The sequence below is a fragment of the Aspergillus clavatus genome, genomic scaffold, assembly GCF_000002715.2.
Source record: "Aspergillus clavatus NRRL 1 1099423829736 genomic scaffold, whole genome shotgun sequence".
NCBI classification, from domain to species: Eukaryota; Fungi; Ascomycota; class Eurotiomycetes; order Eurotiales; family Aspergillaceae; genus Aspergillus; species Aspergillus clavatus.
The window spans coordinates 184631-204510 of NW_001517111.1; the positions used below are offsets into that span (position 1 = coordinate 184631).

The 19880-nt window shown below is 49.9% G+C and overlaps 5 protein-coding genes across 5 annotated transcripts, besides 8 other annotated features; 1 reads left to right on the forward strand and 4 right to left on the reverse strand.

The window, feature by feature from the left end:
• Positions 1-486: 486 nt before the first annotated feature.
• Positions 487-518: a microsatellite.
• Positions 487-519: a microsatellite.
• Positions 520-814: 295 nt separating this feature from the next.
• Positions 815-858: a microsatellite.
• A 137-nt stretch (positions 859-995) lies between these two features.
• ACLA_057650 (putative C2H2 finger domain protein) lies at positions 996-4658 on the reverse strand (the record flags this gene model as incomplete). Its single annotated transcript, XM_001276534.1, has 1 exon — positions 996-4658. The coding sequence occupies one exon, from the start codon at positions 4656-4658 to the stop codon at positions 996-998; it is 3663 nt and encodes a 1220-aa protein (XP_001276535.1).
• A 497-nt stretch (positions 4659-5155) lies between these two features.
• Positions 5156-5189: a microsatellite.
• A 2196-nt stretch (positions 5190-7385) lies between these two features.
• Positions 7386-7426: a microsatellite.
• A 290-nt stretch (positions 7427-7716) lies between these two features.
• ACLA_057660 (uncharacterized protein) lies at positions 7717-11812 on the reverse strand (the record flags this gene model as incomplete). The annotated part of the gene is made up of 2 exons (XM_001276535.1): positions 7717-8656; positions 9015-11812. The coding sequence occupies 2 exons, from the start codon at positions 11810-11812 to the stop codon at positions 7717-7719; spliced, it is 3738 nt and encodes a 1245-aa protein (XP_001276536.1).
• Positions 11028-11062: a microsatellite.
• Positions 11069-11118: a microsatellite.
• Positions 11658-11681: a microsatellite.
• A 2880-nt stretch (positions 11813-14692) lies between the features above and the next one.
• Positions 14693-15352, forward strand: ACLA_057670 (putative NADH-ubiquinone oxidoreductase 178 kDa subunit; the record flags this gene model as incomplete). Its single annotated transcript, XM_001276536.1, has 3 exons — positions 14693-14806; positions 14880-15124; positions 15196-15352. The coding sequence occupies 3 exons, from the start codon at positions 14693-14695 to the stop codon at positions 15350-15352; spliced, it is 516 nt and encodes a 171-aa protein (XP_001276537.1).
• A 209-nt stretch (positions 15353-15561) lies between these two features.
• Positions 15562-16927, reverse strand: ACLA_057680 (protein-histidine N-methyltransferase; the record flags this gene model as incomplete). The annotated part of the gene is made up of 3 exons (XM_001276537.1): positions 15562-16212; positions 16297-16599; positions 16766-16927. The coding sequence occupies 3 exons, from the start codon at positions 16925-16927 to the stop codon at positions 15562-15564; spliced, it is 1116 nt and encodes a 371-aa protein (XP_001276538.1).
• Positions 16928-17531: 604 nt separating this feature from the next.
• On the reverse strand, positions 17532-18958 carry ACLA_057690 (cystathionine gamma-lyase CYS3; the record flags this gene model as incomplete). Its single annotated transcript, XM_001276538.1, has 4 exons — positions 17532-18113; positions 18166-18610; positions 18679-18764; positions 18836-18958. 4 exons carry the CDS (start codon positions 18956-18958, stop codon positions 17532-17534), a joined length of 1236 nt encoding a protein of 411 aa, XP_001276539.1.
• Between the last annotated feature and the right edge of the window lie 922 nt (positions 18959-19880).

The window sequence follows — 19880 nt, forward strand, 5'->3', positions numbered from 1 at the left end:
AGACGAAACGAATTGAAATGAATTTGAACGATGCAGGCTGCAAAAAGAAACTCAGAAAAAAAAAATAAAAAAATAAAAAGGCAGAGCTGGAGGAGGAATAAGATCACCACAGGGGACAGAAAAAGGAAAAAAGAACGAGTTCAGTCCAGTTGATTCGAGGGATTGCATGGTGGCTGTGCCTGTAAGGAATGAACCGATCCATCAGTCGAAACAGAGCAGAATGCATTCATCTCACGCGGATCATGAGAATCCCTCCTTGACTATCTATCTATGTACCTGTACATCTATCTATTGTTTCACTGCTTCATCAAAGCTTTTCAGGTTCGTAAGTCCTCATCTCCACGGATTCATTCATACAGTTCAAGTCCAAGTCCAAGTCCAGTCTCTCACGCCAGCTGAATCCCCCCTCCCATGTTGTGCTTAGTTCGACTCATCATATCACGTCACTTAACCCTGGCTGATGTTCGACCCACAGTCAGGCTGTCTAGAGAGAGAGAGAGAGAGAGAGAGAGAGAGAGATCCTCAGAGGATCGATCTTTCGACCAGACAATGAGGAAGAGACATTGTTCTTGGGGATGGATAATGCTAGCGAGACTCACTTCGGCTGAAAAGTGAACCCCATGACTTCGAATTCATTTCATGTTACACAGCCCATATTTTCCACATATCGTCCACAACACAAGCAAAGCAAATAAGACAGTCAGTCAGAGCAGGAACAAGAACATACATTTATAGTGGAAACAAGAGACGGAACTCCAAGGCAGTACAAAGTACGAACTCCATAAATCAGATAAACAGGAATGACAGAGGGGAGAAAAGAAAGAGACAGAAAAAAAAAAAAAAAAAAACAAAAAAAAATAGCAGGTGATGGACCGACATGGTGCGGTCGGGTATCATGCAAATGGGACCATCAATCATGTCCACAGAATAAAAACCAATCTCGAGCGGATGATCATCGCCGGCGGCTGAAAAGTGACAACTCGAATCACTCGACCTTAGAACTGGTGGGAGTAGCGCACGGAAGGATCGTACGAATACGATGTGGCTTGGCCAATACGCCCCTGATAGGTATGGTCAGGCTCCACAGAGGAGGGTGACATGTGAACGATGCCCTGAGGATCATATGTCGCGTGCATCTCCGTGGGTGATGCGGAAAAGTGATACGGATTCTGTAACACGCTTAGATCCTGGGCGGACAGCCTAGATCGGGGTCCAGCGTTGAAAGGGGGCGGGTAGGTTACTGAGTTCTGATGCACAGGCATGAATTGCGGTGGGTTCACCCCTAACTGCCCCGGGATATCGCCCCGGGATCCATATGGGGAGCTCATAGTGCTGTCAATCATCGACTCGGGTTCCGCCGACAGGTACTCTCCCTGTAAGGTGGTGGATGTGGATGCGGGTGGGTATGTTGGGTGCAACGGCGCTCCAAAGCTTTCGGGCCTTTCGACCTCGCTGCTGGTGTATGGTGCCTGCGTGAAGCCTATTGACATGTCCGATTCAGTCCTGACCCCTTCCAGCGCAGGTGCAAAAGCAGCGACTCCTTTGGCGACTGAGCCACCAGGGTATGAGACGGCTTTGGGAGCGAGCCCGGCATCGGTGCTGGAAGAAAGCTCTCTCTCCTGTACAAGCGCTAGGATAGGCATGGCAATCTGCTCCATGTGCTTGGCCAAGTGGACTGTCAGTTTCTTCCAGCTGCTGCAGACGTTGCCACAGAACCGGCAGGGTTCCTCCATGGGCCCTTTGGTAGTGTCGTGATGGCACTTGTCCACGAGATCCCACAAACTTTCCTCCCCTGTGCCAGATACGAGCGCATTTTGTTGACTCCTGGCCCCTCCAGATTTGGATTTGGCCTTCTTGGTCTTGGGCTCAGGCATCTTATGCTCTCGGACAAGATGCTGCACAAAATTATCCTTACGGTAACACGTATGGTGGCAATCAGGAACATTGCAGGTCCACCATTCCAGCTTCCTATGCCGTTCGTTCTCATGTCTGACCCAATCTGCCTTTCTCTTGAAGGACTTGGGTTCGTTGCAGTGGGGAAACGTGCAAGTGAACGGCTGCACATCTTCATGGACGTGCTTGGTCCAATCGGATGGCTTCTGGAATTTCTTGACTTTGAAACAGATTGAGCACTCGAATTCGGCTGGAAGCCGCTTGACTGGCGGTAATGGGACCCCTTGGGGGAATTGAGCCGCGGTCACGGCATTTTCCCCCAGCGCAGGGGGTTCTTCATCTTCTCCGTCGTGACCCGTAATCTGGAATTGGGTGTACGCGCCATCGGGGTCATTGGCAACAGTACGCGGAGGCAACATGGCAGCCTCGCCGCCTTGTGAGAAGCAAAATTTACCAGCGGAGCATTTGTTTTTGCCCACGGCACGAGCATGGTTGGCCTTGCTCTCGACCAACTTCTTATAGCGTCGAACCTGCTCATTGGCGAGACGATCGATCAATGCCGGCTGCAGACGAGGATTCAATTGCGAGATTTGAGTCTTGAACCCTTCCATTGTAGGCACGGGCAGACGGGTGAGGACCGGAAAGTCCATCATCAATCCTTTTTCATCGGCCATGTCATCATCGTCATCTTCATCATCCCTTGTGTCGTTCTGCGGTCGGGATGCCACCGGCTGGATCCCACGGTTGTTAGAGGTAATGGCTCGGGAGTATGCAATATTTGGAACAGGCGGACCCCCGTGACTCGTCATCAAGTCTATCAGACCGGGCGCAGGGGCCCGTGTGATTTCGCTACGGCTTCGCCCTCGATTGAGTCTGGTCCACGGACTGGATGTCGAGCGCGGTGATACTGCATTCAATGGATCACGACCTCCAATGGCAGCCATCTGGCCGGCAATTGCAATGACAGCCCCGCCTGTGCTGAGACTGGGGGACTTGGGGCTTCTTCCCAGGCTGAGTTTTCGGGGGGGAAAGCTGTCCTTTCTCTGGGGTGGGTTCTTAATGCCTTCCTCGTGTGTGGGGCTTTGATTGTTTGGTTGACTGATGGTCAGTTCTGACAACGGCCTCTTGAGACCACTGATCGATGGTTTTCGCTCGAAAAACTTTCTGAGGCTACTTCGCCTTGTGTGCCGTTGGCTCGAGTCTTTGCTGATAGACATCTTGGCAAAAGATCCGCCTGCCCCGATGATACTGTTCACATCCACCTCACTGATAGGTCTTGTGCCCCAGGTGGCATACCGCGACAACTCATCCAGTTCTCGAGCGCGTCGTTGATATTCTGCGATGGCCGCATTCGAGCTCGGAGGCTGCGTTTGAGCGGAGCTTGGAGTGGGATCATGCACTGGATCCTGCCATGGGCGAGTAGCGAGGAATTGATGAGCTGCAGGCTCTTTATCCTCAAGCTTGTGCTGGCCATTTGACGGTAAACTTGCGAGATCCCCATCAGCCCATTTGGCTTCGTTTACACTCGCTGCGGGTGACTCCGATCGGCTGGCATCGGTGTCGGATTCGTTATCGCTGAGCCCGTCGTCGCTGCTTACGTGAAGCAATGCGCCAGGTCCCGGGAGCTCAGGCTGCTGGGTTGCGAACTGCAAGTTGAAGAAATCCTGCTGCGGGGCAGGGTCTCCGGCGCTCCTCGCCCGGCGACGGTTACCTACCGGGATCTTGCGACCTCGAGGGTGAGGGGCATCATCACCAGCTTCGCTATTAGCCACACTGACCGAAGCAGACCAGGCACGAATATCTGCCTTCTTCTCTTCCAGCCGTCGCTGTGACTCCACCTCATTTGGACTGAGGATGTACGTATCATCTCGGGCAGCAGGGTCAACACCGGCGTGACCTGTAGTTCCGTTGCGAAGCCAAGAACCATCATCTGCCCGTGGAACCGAATAGGTAGATGTGTGCCACGTGCCCTCGACGTCTCCATCTTCCGAGCCGCCGCCCGGCGAAAGATGTGTAGAGGACTGGCTTGGCCGTCGCGCTGTTGCGAATGTTTCTCTCACGGGAGAATCGCCGCGTGAGTAGCTCTCCACCATGACAATTGGACTCCTAATCCTCGTCATTCCGGACACGGGAGATACACCCAGGGTGTCTTTCAGAGAAGTCGTCACCACAGTAAGCATCTGTGCAGGATGTCGCGTCGCGTTTGGGCCGCTCTGCTCTCCACCATTGTCTTGAACCGAATCCGGGCTCGGATTGTTCGATCGATCCGGAGTCAGGAGATGAGGCTGTGCAAGATTTGGGACATCCATTGCCACGGACTGCTCGTCAAGGGGAGCGTGCAACAGATGTGATGCGACGATATCTTGCCGCCATCCACTGAACTCGGGATGCAGCTCCATGCTCACACCTCCTGTGGTGGTGGTGATTTCGCCTTTGGGCGATGCATGAGCACTCAGATCGCTCGACAGATCGTCCACCGGGCTCAGGAAATCCGAATAGGAAGTGGTGTAACCTGTCGTATGGAAGGAGGCGGTATCCGCGCCCCGTGCGGAATCGTTGTTCCCGCCGTGGTTGAGAGGAGACGTTGACAGCTCGCGCAGGTCCTGTTGGGTCGGCTCCGGGGTCAATCTGATACCCGACGACTTGAAGGCAGCCTGCTCAGGGTCTATCGGTGCGGATAGATAAGGATCGGAAAAATTGGAGTGAGGGAAAGCCATGTTGGTCGGGGAATCACTGCCAACCAGCTGGGGAGATAATGTCGACATGGTTGCAGAGAAGATATCACAAGCGTCCACTCCTGGATCGTGGTCGAAGAGCCACAGGAATAAAACTTGAGATGGGAGAGGAGGGGGGGGACTCTGGAAGTAGCAACTTGTCTTAGCTTATTATGAGGAGTGCATGGCGGAAGCTATTGGGACGGATGTCGATTGAAACCAGCGTAGGTGAATCGTATCGGGATACTTTAGAATGATGATAGCCAGCGGAGTGGTTATCCTTCTGTAATCCGGCTGTTCTGTGTGAGTTAAGCCATCGGTAAATTGGATCAACTTCAGTGAGAAGAACGAAGAGGAGGAGTTACACCAGAGAGGGAAGAGAAATACGATTGTAAGTGGAATGGCTTGCTGCGACAGGCGGGGAAATGGAAGGCGTGCTCTGTGAGACTGTGCCTGGCAGGGGAAAAGACGGAGGATGAAGAAGAGGAAGAAGAGGGAGGAAGGGAAAAGGAGAAAGAAAGCAGAAGAGTGGTTGACAGACGATATTGTAATAATAATAATAAGAAGAAGAAGAATAATAATGTCTCTAGTCCATCTAGTTTCTAGTGTCTTGTCCAGTTATCACAAGACAGACGACAATGAATAGTTAGATAGACAGCTTGGAGTATTAATAAAAGTAAGAGTTGGTCAAGACTCGAGAAAGCCTTGCGGCTGAGGGAGAAGCGTATTTAGTCGATAGAGAGATACCTATCTACCTAGTTACTCCGTAGTAGTAGGCGTGTTGTTTGATTGTTAGGTTGGTATTATTATTAGCAGCAGCAGCACAAGGACATTATGATGAGAGTCAATGAAGTCCGGATGGCATGGATGGTTCTTCTTCCTTGGAAATAACAGAGTAGCAGTGGTTATTATCCTCCTGTAACTATCAAGGATGGGTGATTCTTTCTACTGTAGTCTGATTCCTGGACTCACCCTAAATTCTTTAGACGACTGCAAAAAGGACGCCGGCGTCAGACTTTGGGCGCATCGTCGGCCAGTGAGCGTAGAGCGGGGTTGAGATGGTGGTGACTCTGTATGTACTATGTACTCCGTATGTACTCGGTACAGAGTAGAGACGAGAGAGACGGCAGAAATAATTATTGATAACTACCAAGGGAGAAACAGTTTCATTTCAGTATCTATCATAGCCAGTTCACAACATCCGCATCATCACGATATCTATGTACTCTTGTTCTCTCTCAATACTCTCTCAATAACCACACATGGAGGGGTGGTGGGCTGAAGATTGTTGAAGATGTTAACTTGGATGATCTTCATCAATCTCGGCTGAGTAATCCGGTTCGGCTGTTCTTGGCAGCCCGGTGATTTGTAGCCTGGATTCTCAGGCTGTCTGCAGTTAACCGACTTGCGATCTATTATTCCCAGACTCGAAGGAAGATACCTTAGGATTCCTTTGATGCTCTAGATACTGATCATATACCCAATGGATCAGGAACGGTAAAAGTGTAATCTGTAACTAATGTGGACATCGCCATGTTCCCATCCATGGATCAGCGACTGTTGTTTATTTATTCTTAAATCCTCTCTCCACTACGAGCTCCACTGATTTTACCTGTGCACAACACAGAGAGTCAGAGATGTTTAGACACTTTAGAGAGATTGGAGGTTCATACCCGTAGAATCAAATCATAAGAAACAACATTCCTTCTTTACAAGAGCTACTGCATAAGAGCTATAGAGAGATGATAGAACATCTTCGGCTCTCATACCAGGCATATCCACCAATCACCTCCCCATAGTAAACCCAACAATCCCTACCACCATGGATGCCTCAGGTGTCCACTCATCACATCAAGCCCAGTCCGCCCTGTCTGCGGCTGTGCATCGTCACCATCACCCCATTCTACGGAGTACAACATTCTCTCTGCAGTCGGTACAGTGTACTGCCTCACCTCCCTCCAAGTCTGGACCCTCCTTTCTAAGCCACGTTTCACTAAGCTCAAAGCAAGCCTGTTACCACGGCATATCCGAACCCCCCCCCCCCCCCCCAAAACCAACAACCAACAACCACACTCCCAACCTTTTCCCTCGAATCTGAATATCCACCATGAGAAACTGTCGCTGGCGACACTGAACTTCGTAGCCAGATCCCAACCACACAACGAGTTCAATGCAGACCTAGAAGCCATCAGATTGCACCGGCTGCAGGTCAGCATCGCTGGTTGAAGTCAAAACAAGCTTTTTTTTTTTGTTCTTGCGCACCAGAGACGAACATGGGAAAAATCAGGTCCCGGAGGCCGCCAGTGTCCACTCGGCCGCCAGCTTCTTGACATCACAGAAAAGGTGGCGGTGCTGGCTGCTGACTGCTGAGCCCTACATATGTCTCAGTTTGTCGCCTCCAACGGTACTTTGGTTGAGACTGCGCAGCTCACGGCAGGGAGTAAGTACTCTGTGTAGTTCCCTTCCCTCCCCCGATCTATGATCCTGTGCTGTGGAGAAAGGGACGGCCCTCTTAATGGCTAAGTTCTCTATCTATCGCTGGCGAAGGGAGCACATGGTATGCTTGGATTGATCTGGGTAAAAAAGTTCTCATTTTCACTTGAGTATACATGTCTGATCCGCGCTAACCATGGAAATAATATATCCTGAACTGGCCTTGAAAACAATAGATGTCCGCTGCTTCCGTATAAACCATGCATCAAAAACCCATCAAAACAGAATATTCGAGTAATTACAATATGAGATAAGACGGGAGGTTGCCTCTACCCGAAAAGATTTAAAAAAAAAATAAAAAAAAAAAAAACCAGAAAGAAGAAAAACAGTAGGAGAAGATACAAATCGAAGCGGACACATAAGATATATTATATAAATGCACAGCAACCTCCATGAACACAAAGTAAATGGGAGTCAGAATCGAAGAATCAACGGGTTTCGTTCGAAGACAAAGGGAAGGAATTCAATAAAGAGTGAATCGGCTTTATCAAGCTCGAGAATGTGTAATGCAAAGACAGATTAACGCCAAGGAAAATGAGAATACTCAACCCGATAAACACCTCTATGTCAGTATGCGGACAGATACCTTAAAAAACCAAGTACACCTTAGCGCTCATTAGACATGCACAAAGTCGTCAGCATCGACAGCCTTGTCCGGAGATCCATTCCCCTCAAAGGAAGACTTATCCTTGCGAGAACGGAGTGAACCTCTCGAGCCAGTCTGGGGCGACTCCTCGCCGCCGGAGAGTGTCTCAGTGGACTTCTTAGCGAGTTCTTGGAGGCGTGCCATCACAATCGGTGAGTCGGAGTACAGCACCATCCCTCGGGAGTATGTGCAAGGGCTGGCCTTTTCTGCATCCTCAGCGAAGTCCTCGTGCGCGGCCTCCCGAGTGATCTGGGGAAACGTTCGCAGGATGACATGGCGACTGGGACCAGCCCGAGGACTACTTCCGCCTTCTTTGGCGGTGCCGTACTCGCCCCAACCGTCGTTGGAGACTTCTTCAGCGTCCGGGGCCGGGAGGGTGGCCAGAATCAATTCTCTTTCCACACGGGCAAGTCTCCAGGTCTCGGCCGCCAATTTGACGATCTTGCGCACGCTGACGAGCAGAGAGTCCAAATGGCGAGGGTCGGCGAAATGCTTGATTTGATTGATGATCTCGTCCACAATCACGCCTGCCACAACGTTGATTGACTGCTTGGCGTCAGATGTGGTGTATGCTGCCTTGAGGGTCTGCTGTCGCCAGAAAGCTTCGCGCCTCACGGATTTACGCCGGATATCCATAGAGAGCATCTGGAAGAAGGTATCCGCTTTGTCGTATCGTCTGCCCAAGGTGAACAGGAACGGCTGGAAAATCCGGTAGGTCAAGGTCTTCGAAACGACATGTTGTACATATGCTGACCGCAGTTCGCGCGACGCTGGCGTATTATCAAGGAACGATGGCAGCTCCGGGGGAATCTTAGACAAGATGTCTTTCGGAGGATCAATTGGAAGGTACGTAAAGTGTTCCTTGGACAAGGAGACAATAAGACGAGAAAGCTGGTCGAAACAGTCCAAACTAGATTGGAGATAATTATCAGAACAGGTACATTTATAACGTTATCGACATATCATCGTGATCATTCTATAGGCGAAGCAACAAAAACAGAGAAAAGCAGAAAGAAGAACAGAAATTATAGAAGCCGAAGAATATGTATATCAGTTGAAAAGAAAAAAACAAAGGAGAAGTGCAAAAGAGCGTATTTGGTTCAGTCTGGTCATAAGAAAAAGGAAAAGAAAATGAATGTATGAAGGGTAAAACAAGAAGAAAAAAGCCGAGAAAAGAATATGAAATGTGAATGATCATAGAATTCAATCAATGAAAGAAAATGTGGCGCCCGAGATGAGATACTCTCTCAACACAATAGGTCACTTACAAGAATGTGTCTCCTTTCGTGCTCTTCAGGTCAGTTGCTTCTCCCAGGCTGTGGAGGGTTTTCCTCAGTCTATCACAGTCCTGGCCCAGGTTGTCAATGGTGGTGCGCATTCCACCCACTGCATGCTGAAGCTGCTGTTCCTTGAGCACGTTATCCTCCTCCAGTTTCTTGTTCTCACGTAAGCTGTCGTCCAGTTCAGCGCACTTCTCAGATATCCGAGTTTCCAATTCGGTGCGTTCTTCACCCCAAATCTGTTCCTTCTGGTTGAATTGATTCTCCATCTCAGTAACTTTCTCCTCATGGCTGTTCTTGAGCTGTTCGATCTCCTGAGCACTCTGTTCCAGGGTCTCCTCCAGCTCTTTCTGCTTGTCCTCGAGGGCAGTCTTCGTGGAGTTCAGTTCATTGTGCGTTGCCTCCAACTCCGTAACCTTCGCATCAAGCTCGACTACCTTGGCGTCAAACTCGGATTGGAGTGCATTGCGTGATTCCTGCATCTGTTGTTTTTCGTTTTCATATTCTGTCTTCATTGCGTCTTGCTGATCAAGTAGTTCTTTTTCGCGAGCTTCCAGAGCTTCTGCTGCAGCCCTCTCATCCTCAGCCTTGATTTCTTCGAAAAGTTCAGTCAATTCTTGCTTCTGATTCGCAAGCGCTTCAGTCTTCTCCACCTCTCGACGTTCCAATTCTTTCTCGTGTGCTTCTTGTGCCTCTTGCATATTCGTGTTGAGAGTGGCGACTTGTCCTTCGAGGTCAGACTTGACTTCCAAAAGCTCCTGGTTGGACTTCTCGGATTCGGCGAGGTTTTCTTCCAGGTCCTTTCGTTTCTCCTCAAGGTTGCCCAGTTCCATTCGCAGTTCATTGATCGTGTTCTTGAGTTTCGTTGTCTCCTCCACACTCTCATTTGCCGCCTTCCTCATCTGATTCTGCAGCGCTTCGATGTAAAAGTCCTTGTGCATCAATGCTTGCTCGTGCTGACTCTCCATCTGCTTGAACTCTGCCTCGCGAGCGACGAGTTTGGTCTTCGTATTGCGATAGCCACTGAGCAAGCGGTTGATGTCGGGAATGGCATCCTGAATCCTCTGCAGAAGTTCAATAGGCTCGTCATGCTCATGGGGAGGAGATATGGTCCCTTTGTCGTTGACACCATGTCCATTTGGCAGCCCCATATCTCGAAGTGCTTGGAAGGTCGAGGCGTAATGGGGGTCGATCGAGCCTCGATGAGTCGGGAGCATATTTGGAGACGGCTGGTGATAGTGAGGAGCATATGGTGGCAGGTAGCCCGCAGAACTCAACACAGGTGAGTGATAAGCGGGGGCATAGCCAGGAGCGATCGAGGGAGGCACGCTGTGAGCTGGCGGTGGTGGTCCTAGTGGCATAGCATTTGGCGACATTGCCGGAGACATATAAGCCCGAGTAAGCGGGCTGCTATTCTTTACAGCCGGAGAAGCTGGCTTTGCAGAAGGTGACGCATACTTTTGCAGAGGAGAAACCGGATTGGCCATTGGAGACGCCATCCTTTGCACCGGCGAAGCAGAATATGGAGACCCCGCTCGATGTTGAGGTGGTATATCCTGGAAAACCGGCGATGAGGGATTGAAATCAGGCGAGGTTGAGTTGAATGCAGGGGAGGCGGGCTGATACACAGGGGAAGCAGCTTGCGGGGCGGGGGATGGTGATTTCGAGGCAGGCGCCGCTGTCTGCAAAACAGAGGAAAATGCGTCTTGTTCAGAGAAGTCTGCTGATGCAGCCCACGAAGAAAAGTCAGGCTGTGTACCGGGCGAGGCAAGGTCTGCTGTCACAGGCGCAGGGGATGCAGCACGTGGAGACAAGGCCGGCAGTACGACGGGCGAAGCAGGCTCCGCTGCGAAAGGTGCAGGAGATACTGCTCGTGAAGACAGAGCAGGTTGTGGAGCAGGCGACGCAGGGGCTGCTTCTGGTGGGTTGGTCTGCTCTGCGGATTCAATAGGCTCTTCCTGGAGTGGCGATGGATCGGCTTCGGCTTGGGCGACTTCGGTTGCTTCAGCTTCGGCAGCTTCAGCTTTGGCAGCTTCAACCAAAGCTTCGGCTTCAGCTTCAGCTTGGGCTCTAGCTTCAGCTTCAGCTTCAGCGGAAATGTCTAGCGTTGGAGAGGCGGTATTCGAGCGCGGGGCAGTTTCGACGTGCGGTGTTTCGGTCAAAGAAGGGGACTGCTGTGGGAAGAAATCCCCTGCTGTTGAGAACGAAGGGGTTTGGGGTGCTGTTACTAGGGTAGGCTCTGCAGGCTCCACAGCGTCACTCTGTTCAACCAGTGTGTCGTTCTTCTCAAGGTTCGCTTCTGCAGGCTCTGCCACGGGTTCCGGTGCCGCTAATTCCTCTAGGATTGACTCGTGAGCCGCTTCAAAGATATGTTGAACATCACTCAATGTCTGTGGCTGGCTTGGGGGAGCATCTGGACTAGCTACTTGGAGGGAGCCATCCTCATCGATGTTTGTCAATGCTTGAGGAAGATCCCAATTCTCAAGTGCAGCCGGAGCTTGCTCAGCAATGGGTTGAGGGTGCTCCAGCTCTGGGACTGGTTCCGGGTCCTGTCCTTGTTCCGGGACAGGATCTAAGGGAGGATTGGGCTCGGCTTCAGGAGCCTGAGTTGGTTGAGATTCGACTTCGACCTCTGGTTCTGGTTCTGGTTCTGGTTGTTGTGGTTGATCCTGCTGTTCAAGAGTAGAAGGCTCGACTGGGTTCTCAGATGTCTCTTGGGTCTTTCCCTTCTTATTCTTTTGCTTGCCCCCAGTTTTGCCCTTGCTCTTCTTGCCTGACCCCGCCATTGTGGTAGAGTGAGGCGAGTTCAAGTGTGAGCGATACTAGTAGACGTGTTCCCAGTAAGCTGGATTCTGATGTGGAAGCGATAACTGTGTCAGCAAATTCTCGATTGGGTCGCTGTTACTTCAAGACTGTACGTTTGCAAGCGCGTCCGGCGGGGCCTGAAGATATACTCTGGCTCGATATGGTTACAGAAGGTTATGCGTCAGGATCGATCAATCAGGAAAAGGAAGGCGAGTGATGAATGATCAGGCAATGATGATGCTGATGTAAAAATAATCATGCATTCGGGGAGAAAAGAAAAGACTTCCGAAGCGCAGTCAAAGCATGCGTGTGGTCGCAAATAGTTTGAGTCCACGAAGACAAGTCACCCGATGTCAGGCGTCTGTTTCGAAAAGCAAGTAGGCAGGTTTGGAAACGAGGGCCGACACCCACTTCGCGGGGCTTGGGGTAAGTGAGGTGTGTGTGTGTGTGAGTGGAAGGAGACATCAATGGAAGAGCCGTCAACAGGAAAACAGGTCAGCTAATAACACCGACTGGATTCAAGCCCAAAGTACCCGGTTGCACACGATGAGAGTCCATTATCCAGCCTCAGGGAGGCTGGACGAGGCGGAATGACGGACCGAACCTTAGTCGAGTACTGATTCCCATCAGTATCCATGGTTGTTCGAGTCACAACTCATAACTCCCGCCAGTCGTCAGTTAGGCGATTCAACACCGCAGTTTTGGGTGCAAAAACAGCAACAAGAAGTATGGGTCAGTAATCTCGGTTTCGCACCAATGCAGGCTCTAAGGATCTTTGGGGCACTGAGAAGCGTTGGGCATCAAAAGGAAAAATCCGGTCTTCCAAGGCCACAGGATCAATCAGAACGCAGTGCCTACCCGATAGTATGGAGAAAAAAAAGAAAAGGAGCATGAATCCACACGACAAAGCGCACAGTATCCACGCGACATAAGCTGGAGAGCGCTGTAATTTGTCAAGAGCTCAAAATGATTTTCTCCATGGTGAAACTGCAGGCGAGAAGCCTGGATGCTGTAGAAGACTAGAAGTGTAGATAGGTTGTAACTGTCCTCAGTCGGAGGCAGGGATGTGGGGGTTACCGCACTGGAGATCGATGACATGTCCCCCTTGATATCCAGACGTTTGAACATCAGAGGCCCGCATTGATTGGCAACAGGGAAGAAACCCAATGAGCTTCAGCCCAATAAGAACAGTGGGGAGCGCCATTTTGAATGTGAGGCAGTTAGTTCGTCCGCAGTGCATCACTGCAGGACCGCCTGGACAGAAATAGTGCGGTGTGGAATTTAGAGCAGCCATTGTCGATGAGACAAGTCGACAACAAAGCGACCCGCCATTTGGTTTTTCATATTTCAAAAAGCAGGACTCGAGATGATAAGCCCAATCACCATGAAGCTCACAAGTCCGACATGACTAGGTTCTGTACTCCGTACATGTGAGTTCGGACCCTCAGCACTGAACATGGTAAACACCTTCAGGCGGTCGAGGTGGCTGGGCATCACAACAAGCCGGTCATCCATCTGGATCTGATGGAAAATAGCAATAACGATACCTGTCGGGTAGTTAATAATTGTTAACCTGAAACTCCATTGGACCATCAGCTGATCTAGAACTCAACATTCAGTCAAGTCAGGCTGGAGAGTGAAGGGTGAACGCTCAGGTTACGTAGTAGTACTATGATTACTATCATTCTACTCCGTCGTAAAGACTTTCTGGCAGCAATGATGTTCTTACCTAATTGGGCAGAGGCAGGAGAATCAGGTGACTTAGCACGAGAACAGCCTAGTGTTAGGGCCCAAGGTTAGGGCAGTCTGGAAGTACTACAAAACACTTGCGACTCCTGCAGTACCTGATGGCCCCCTTAAGGCCAGGGAGTTGGATGGCTGTTCAAAATCCTTCTATTTTGGATGCTAGAAAATTCGGGAGGCTTTGTTGGCGATGGATGTGTCAACTTGCAATCTGAGTATCAGCCATACTTCTCCTTAACTCAGGTTCAGGCTTCCGGAAGAACTGTCATGTAAGGCACAATGTCAAAGGATACGTGGTGTATGGATAAGCTATGTCGCCATAAATTTTTGTACTACTGCTTTGTTACTTGTGTCATACATCAGATTCAGGTAACGCCAGGTCATAGTTCAGGCCCTGTTCGTCAGAAGGTGATCAGAAGCATTGGACAGCAGATACAGATGGGCATCAGCGCTCGAAGGTCCATCAGGAGTACCAGTGCTAGGGCCTGTACCTTTATGTGCTTCATATAATACCCTAGGTAAATAAGGTAGAGACGAAATGTCAGATCGGCATGGTGCCATAGCAGGTCATTTCATGCCAGATCTAAGGTAGGCTTGCACCACGCTCGACTTTCGGGAGGCTATGGCATCTATCCGTACAAACATGGCCAAATGAAAACCTCCCGCTTCAGTATTGGTTTTTTTTTTTTTTTTCAAAGTATCGCTAGGTTGTGCACTCTTGTGATTGCCATTGATGAGATGTATTCCAATAATGTCAGCACCACTTGAGGTAAATCATCTCTGCATTTGTTGAGCAGGCAAGTCGATGTCGAAACCATCCTCCAAGACATGCATCATAGATTTCCTCTCATGATATCGACTCAATCAATTATTTTGCGCGTTCTTTCGACTCTCAATTGGTATAGAAAGAATATCTCCTGAATATCACCATATTTTATCTTGTCCTACTTTCATGATGAGGTCCAAGTCAGAAGGCATCGGGTACACGCTAAACCCAGTTCAGATATAATCACGTGATAATCATCGATCCGCCCTCGCGCTGTTTCCAACCTCAAATCATCCGGCGACGGCATCATCGTCATTATCGTTCGGCGTTGCCAATTGCCTCCCACCACACCATGTCTTTCGCTAGACAATCATTTGCATCGGCACGGCAGGCGCTGCGCTACCAGCAGCCCCGCCGGTTTGCCTCGCACGCAGCTCATGCCGAGCCCGTCAATGAGAGCTTCGGCGTACGTTTTGGATCTCCCTATGCACGGCAGAGATCATTCAATCGCTGACTCCCACTGCTTGGGTTTCTAACAGCGCAGTTTCTATGTGACCTTTGGTACCTTTGCCGCTGCCTACGCTCTCTATCGTGTGAGCCAGTCCACTGAGCAGTCCGGGTCACAGTCGTGGATCTCCAGCCTCATCGAGAAGTGGACTCCCTCGGAGAGAGTGTTTGAAGAGAGAAACGCTGTTCATACTGTGCTCATGGAGAAGGCCGCTCACGACCGCCACCTGTTCCTGTCCCAGGGCCCCAGAGCCACTTTTGAGCTGAAGCAGCCTGAGTACGTACATTCATGATTGCTTGTGTTTCCCCCAAAGAGCGAAAGCTAATATGCCGGTTTCTGCTCCACAGGGTCAGCTTCAACACCTCCCCTCCTTACAATGTCCCTGCCGGTTCTTCCGTGGACATGAGCGCTGTCGTTGCGCACTACGAGCGGGAACACCAGCAGATGGAAGAGGCTCGTGTCGCACGGATGAAGGACGGCAAGGTTGTGTCTCTATATGACTAGACAGAATTTAACTCTTTCTTCCATTTCGTTCTCGGACAATGTCGGTCGGTGTTAGACACGAATAGGAGGCACGTTGTACATATTACAGGAATATTTCAGGTAGCTTCGTCAACAATTGCTTTGTTGTTATATCTATCTCTATAAGTCCCGATGGCTGGATCATTAGAAGTCATTCATCATAGCCACGCTCATGATTTTGAATTGTTTGCTCAAGTACTTTTACACTCGATTTTCAGTATGACCCGACCAACCCCTTCCGAGTCGATGTCCACCTGCTCCTCCACATCCAGATCACTTCCATTGAGACCCCTCAGCACTGATACGAACTCGTCAACGCCCCCTCCAACGCCAAAATAAACCTTCTTGGCAGCGATGAGAGACTTGCTCCGCGCCTGCTCATTCCCAGACCGGCGAAGCAATGCAATCAGAGTCTCAGAGAAAGCCGCCAACGAGGCCGGTGAGTATATAGTCTCACTCGCCAGAATCAACGTCTTGCCTTTACCTTCGCCGTAGGATGAAAAGACTAGATCGACGAAGGCAGGAGACCAGGCGCCGGAAATGAACTCGAGAGTGATATTCCGAGCTGCAAGGTCTTTCTGGAAGCTCTCCACGAGCTCCGGCGTGATGTCTAATTCTTCTTCGTCGGGCTGCTCGTCGCACGGGGTACCTTCCGGCGAGGACGTTTCCCGATGCTTCACTAGTTGATTCCAGGTCAGGAGCAGATTCGGGAGCGTGACCAGTCGAAGAACGGCGGAATTGTAGTCTGCCAGTGTGAAGTGAATCCTGCTCTTCGCTGGCTCTGGCCGCGATAGTGCCTGTGCGAAGAGAATGAGTGACGGCACTGCGGTCCCAGCACCAAGCTATAAAGTCTCCAATATCAATATCTGATCGTACAACGGAACTTCACAGATTCCGATAGGAGGACGCAGGATATAAGTACGAACCTCAATGATGTGCTGATCCTCTGTCTGATGGGGCAGATCTTCACTGACAACCAACTTGGCCAAATCCAAGGCACATTCCCATGTCTTGAAGCCGCCCTCGTAGAAAGTGGGTTTGATGTCGCCCTTTTCCAACCCGAGGATGAGCTCCTCGTTTTCGTGGTCGGCGCCATCTTCGGCCATCAGCTGAGTTCGAATGTCAAAGACTTCGCGACGCGCAAGGGTAAAAAAAGTCCTTTCACGTCCGCCATGCGATGTGTTAATCACGAGTTTATTGTACGATATTTGCGATGGCAAAGTTGCGACCTGGGATATGGTTAGATACATGGTCAATCGGCTCCAGAAACCTTCTCAGTCATCTTTCTTGTTCTTTTTTTCCATCTACTCTCTTTGAAGCCAGCCACCACAGCTATCTCTGTATTCAGGCTCTTACGAAGAAGGGGGAAGTCATAGATCTTTGACTAGAACTTACCCATTCCGCCATATCATGTTTTTGAGGCTCGATTAAACTCCCAGTGACCTGAGGACTGGATTGCGCAGCATTGCTCATCTCTGTTCCCTCAACACCACTCATGTCATTCTCATCGACGTCAATGTCATCACCTGCGAAGCCGAAACTGAATGCAGATGCCATTGTGAGTATATGTAAATGCCAACTGTGCAGGATCAAAATCAGATAGGTTTTTGTATTTTTGATGTACGATGGTAATTCTCTTGCGCAGTGTTGCTGTTCTCTTGGATATTTCTTAGCCTTTCATCCCACTTCAACTACCATATCCGAAGCGAGATGGGCACAACCGCAACGCAGTCTAGATATTCTAACCGAGCCGAGAAGTAGATTTAATGGTGAGTCTGAACGAAGAGGAAGACATATATTTCCAATTTGCAATCTTTGAAGAATAATAGCCATATTCTGATTGAGTATATCACTTCGTGATTCAAAATTTTCGCCATGCAGCAATCAGATGACTAAGCAGATGTACAGTATACCAACAGCAATCAATGGTTGATCATTCTTAGAAATGCAAGTATGCAAGTAACATTAGAATCTAATCTCCTTTCTCTATGTAACGTAGGTAACGATGATGATAATCCGGCAGGGATGGCTAAATAGCCCCCAAGCTCGAACGAAGGTTTGCATTGACATGACTGCTTCCTGTTTTTATATGCTCCAAAATCTATCATTTCAGCGTTATAATGTCGTCTATGTTTTTATTTCCCGGATAAAGGAAAATTAATTAAGCAGATCCGTTGGCCACCTGCTGGCTAGCGAGAACAGCTTTCTCGAGCGCCTGGAGGGTATCGGCGGTGAGATCCTCAACGTCCTCGACACCGCAGCTCATACGGACGAGGTCATCGTAGACACCAACGGCCTCGCGCTGGTCCTTGGGGATACCGGCATGTGTCATGCTGGCGGGAACCTCGCAAAGAGACTCGACACCACCCAGACTCTCAGCAAGGGTGAAGACCTTGGTGTACTCGCAGAAGAGGTGGGCCGCCTTCTGGCCACCCTTGATGCGGAAGCTCAGCATACCGCCACCCATTCCGTTGCGGTGCTGCTTGACCGCAATGGCCCGCTGGGGGTGGGAATCCAGACCGGGGTAGTTGACCGAGATAACATGGGGAGAGGATTCAAGGGCCTTAGCGACGGAAGTAGCGTTGGTTGTCGCCTCACGAGCACGCAGATGAAGAGTCTTGAGACCACGGTGGGCGAGCCAGCAGTCGAATGGGGATGGAACAGCGCCAATGGCGTTCTGCAAAAATGTGAGACGCTCCTTCAGAGCCTCCGAGTTGAAGGCCGCAACACCCATCAAAACATCCTGTTATCACGTCAGTAAGCGGCTTGGTCCACAATTAGAGACTGGGACGTACCGAGTGACCGTTAATGTATTTGGTGACGGAGTGCACCACGATATCGGCCCCGTGGTCCAATGGGTTCTGGACATAAGGGCTCATGAAAGTGTTATCGACCACCACAGTGATACCGTGCTGATGCGCCACAGCCGCGACTTTGCTGATGTCGACCAAGCCCAATGTGGGGTTGGAGGGAGTTTCAATCCAGACCAGCTTAGTCTCGGGGCGAATCAGCGCTTCCACATCCGCTTCGATTGTAGGCGTGAAGGACACGTCAACGCCGTGAGCGGACGCGACTTTGGTGAAGTATCTGTGGGTTCCGCCGTACACATCGGCCACCGAAACGACGTGCGAGCCGGCAGCGAGGGATTGGAGGATGACGGCGGTGGTGGCAGATCCGGACGAAAAGGCCAGAGCGTATTTTCCGTGTTCAAGAGCCGCGACAGCTTCCTCGAAGTTATCACTGGGGGGGAGTTTTAGCCCATGTACAAATGCACAATTCCTTCAGGTGTGTCCAAGGGCGTTACTAACCGGTTGGGATTAGAGCTGCGAGTATACTCGTAAAGACCAACGGGGCTACCGACACTGGTCTGAGCGAAGGTTGTGGAAAGAGAGATCTGAGAACGCAATTAGTCTGTTTCCTTCACAAAACGAGGCAATTGATGCCACGCGATCCATTTGCACTCACAGGAGCAATGACAGCGCCAGTGGTAGGGTCGTGAGGCGCTCCAGCGTGAACAGCTAATGTTCCAAAGCGAAGCTCCTGGGCACCTGCGCCATTCTGGGAGGGAAGATCGGAGGATGCAGTCATTGTGAGATGATGAGTCTATTGACACAAGCGATGGTAAAAAAAAAAAAGAGAGAAAAAAAGAAACAATAAAAATAGGTCAGCAACAAGGCTATATCTATCTACTTATGACTTTTCGAGACCGCGGGCGCTTGAAGAAAAAGATAAGAGAGGGGCACCGAGTTTAAAAAATTTATATCGGCAAGGGAAATTTGTTACTATTTATCTAATCCATGTGAGATCACTCCTGCTATCTGATACTTAAAAAACGCCACATTGACTTCCTCGTGTTTTTTTAATAATCAACCAAACTCCTACCTACTGTCCTGATGATTATTGACAGTTGTTTCATTTGTACAACAATGATTCTCTAATAATAATGCTGATGTTATTTTGTCTTTCGGTCTCCTAAATTTACAGTCTTTGAACCCTCAGAGCCTAACTAAACTCTGCCGAATTTCTTTTACGTTACACTGCAACAATTGCAAAGAACCATAGGATGACAGAGCGGATCTCATACCCATCTGACCAACGTTTCCGGTACTAACCGAGCCATCATTGATTCAATTGGTAATCTTTATGCAGAGAATGTCACTCTAGAAAGAAAGTAAGAATGAAAAAGAAGCTGATAATTAATCTTCCAGCCATCGCTATGTAAGCAACTCAGCCTCTTTTCATGCCAATGCATTTGTGATGACTGATGACAAATGGGGAGGCGGCTTGTAAGCTTACTGCCCATAGAGTAGTTACTATGGCTCCCATGTCCACGGTACCCCCTGGGTCCTGACAAATGGCGTACATTCCGATGAGGTGATTGTTCCAGTACGACTCTACTGTCATTTCCTCATCCGCAGGAGATATCGCGCCATTCTTTTGATGTTTGCTTATAAGCACCATACCGGTGGTTATCTTGAATGGCAGTCATTTCATGGTCGTCATGTGTTCA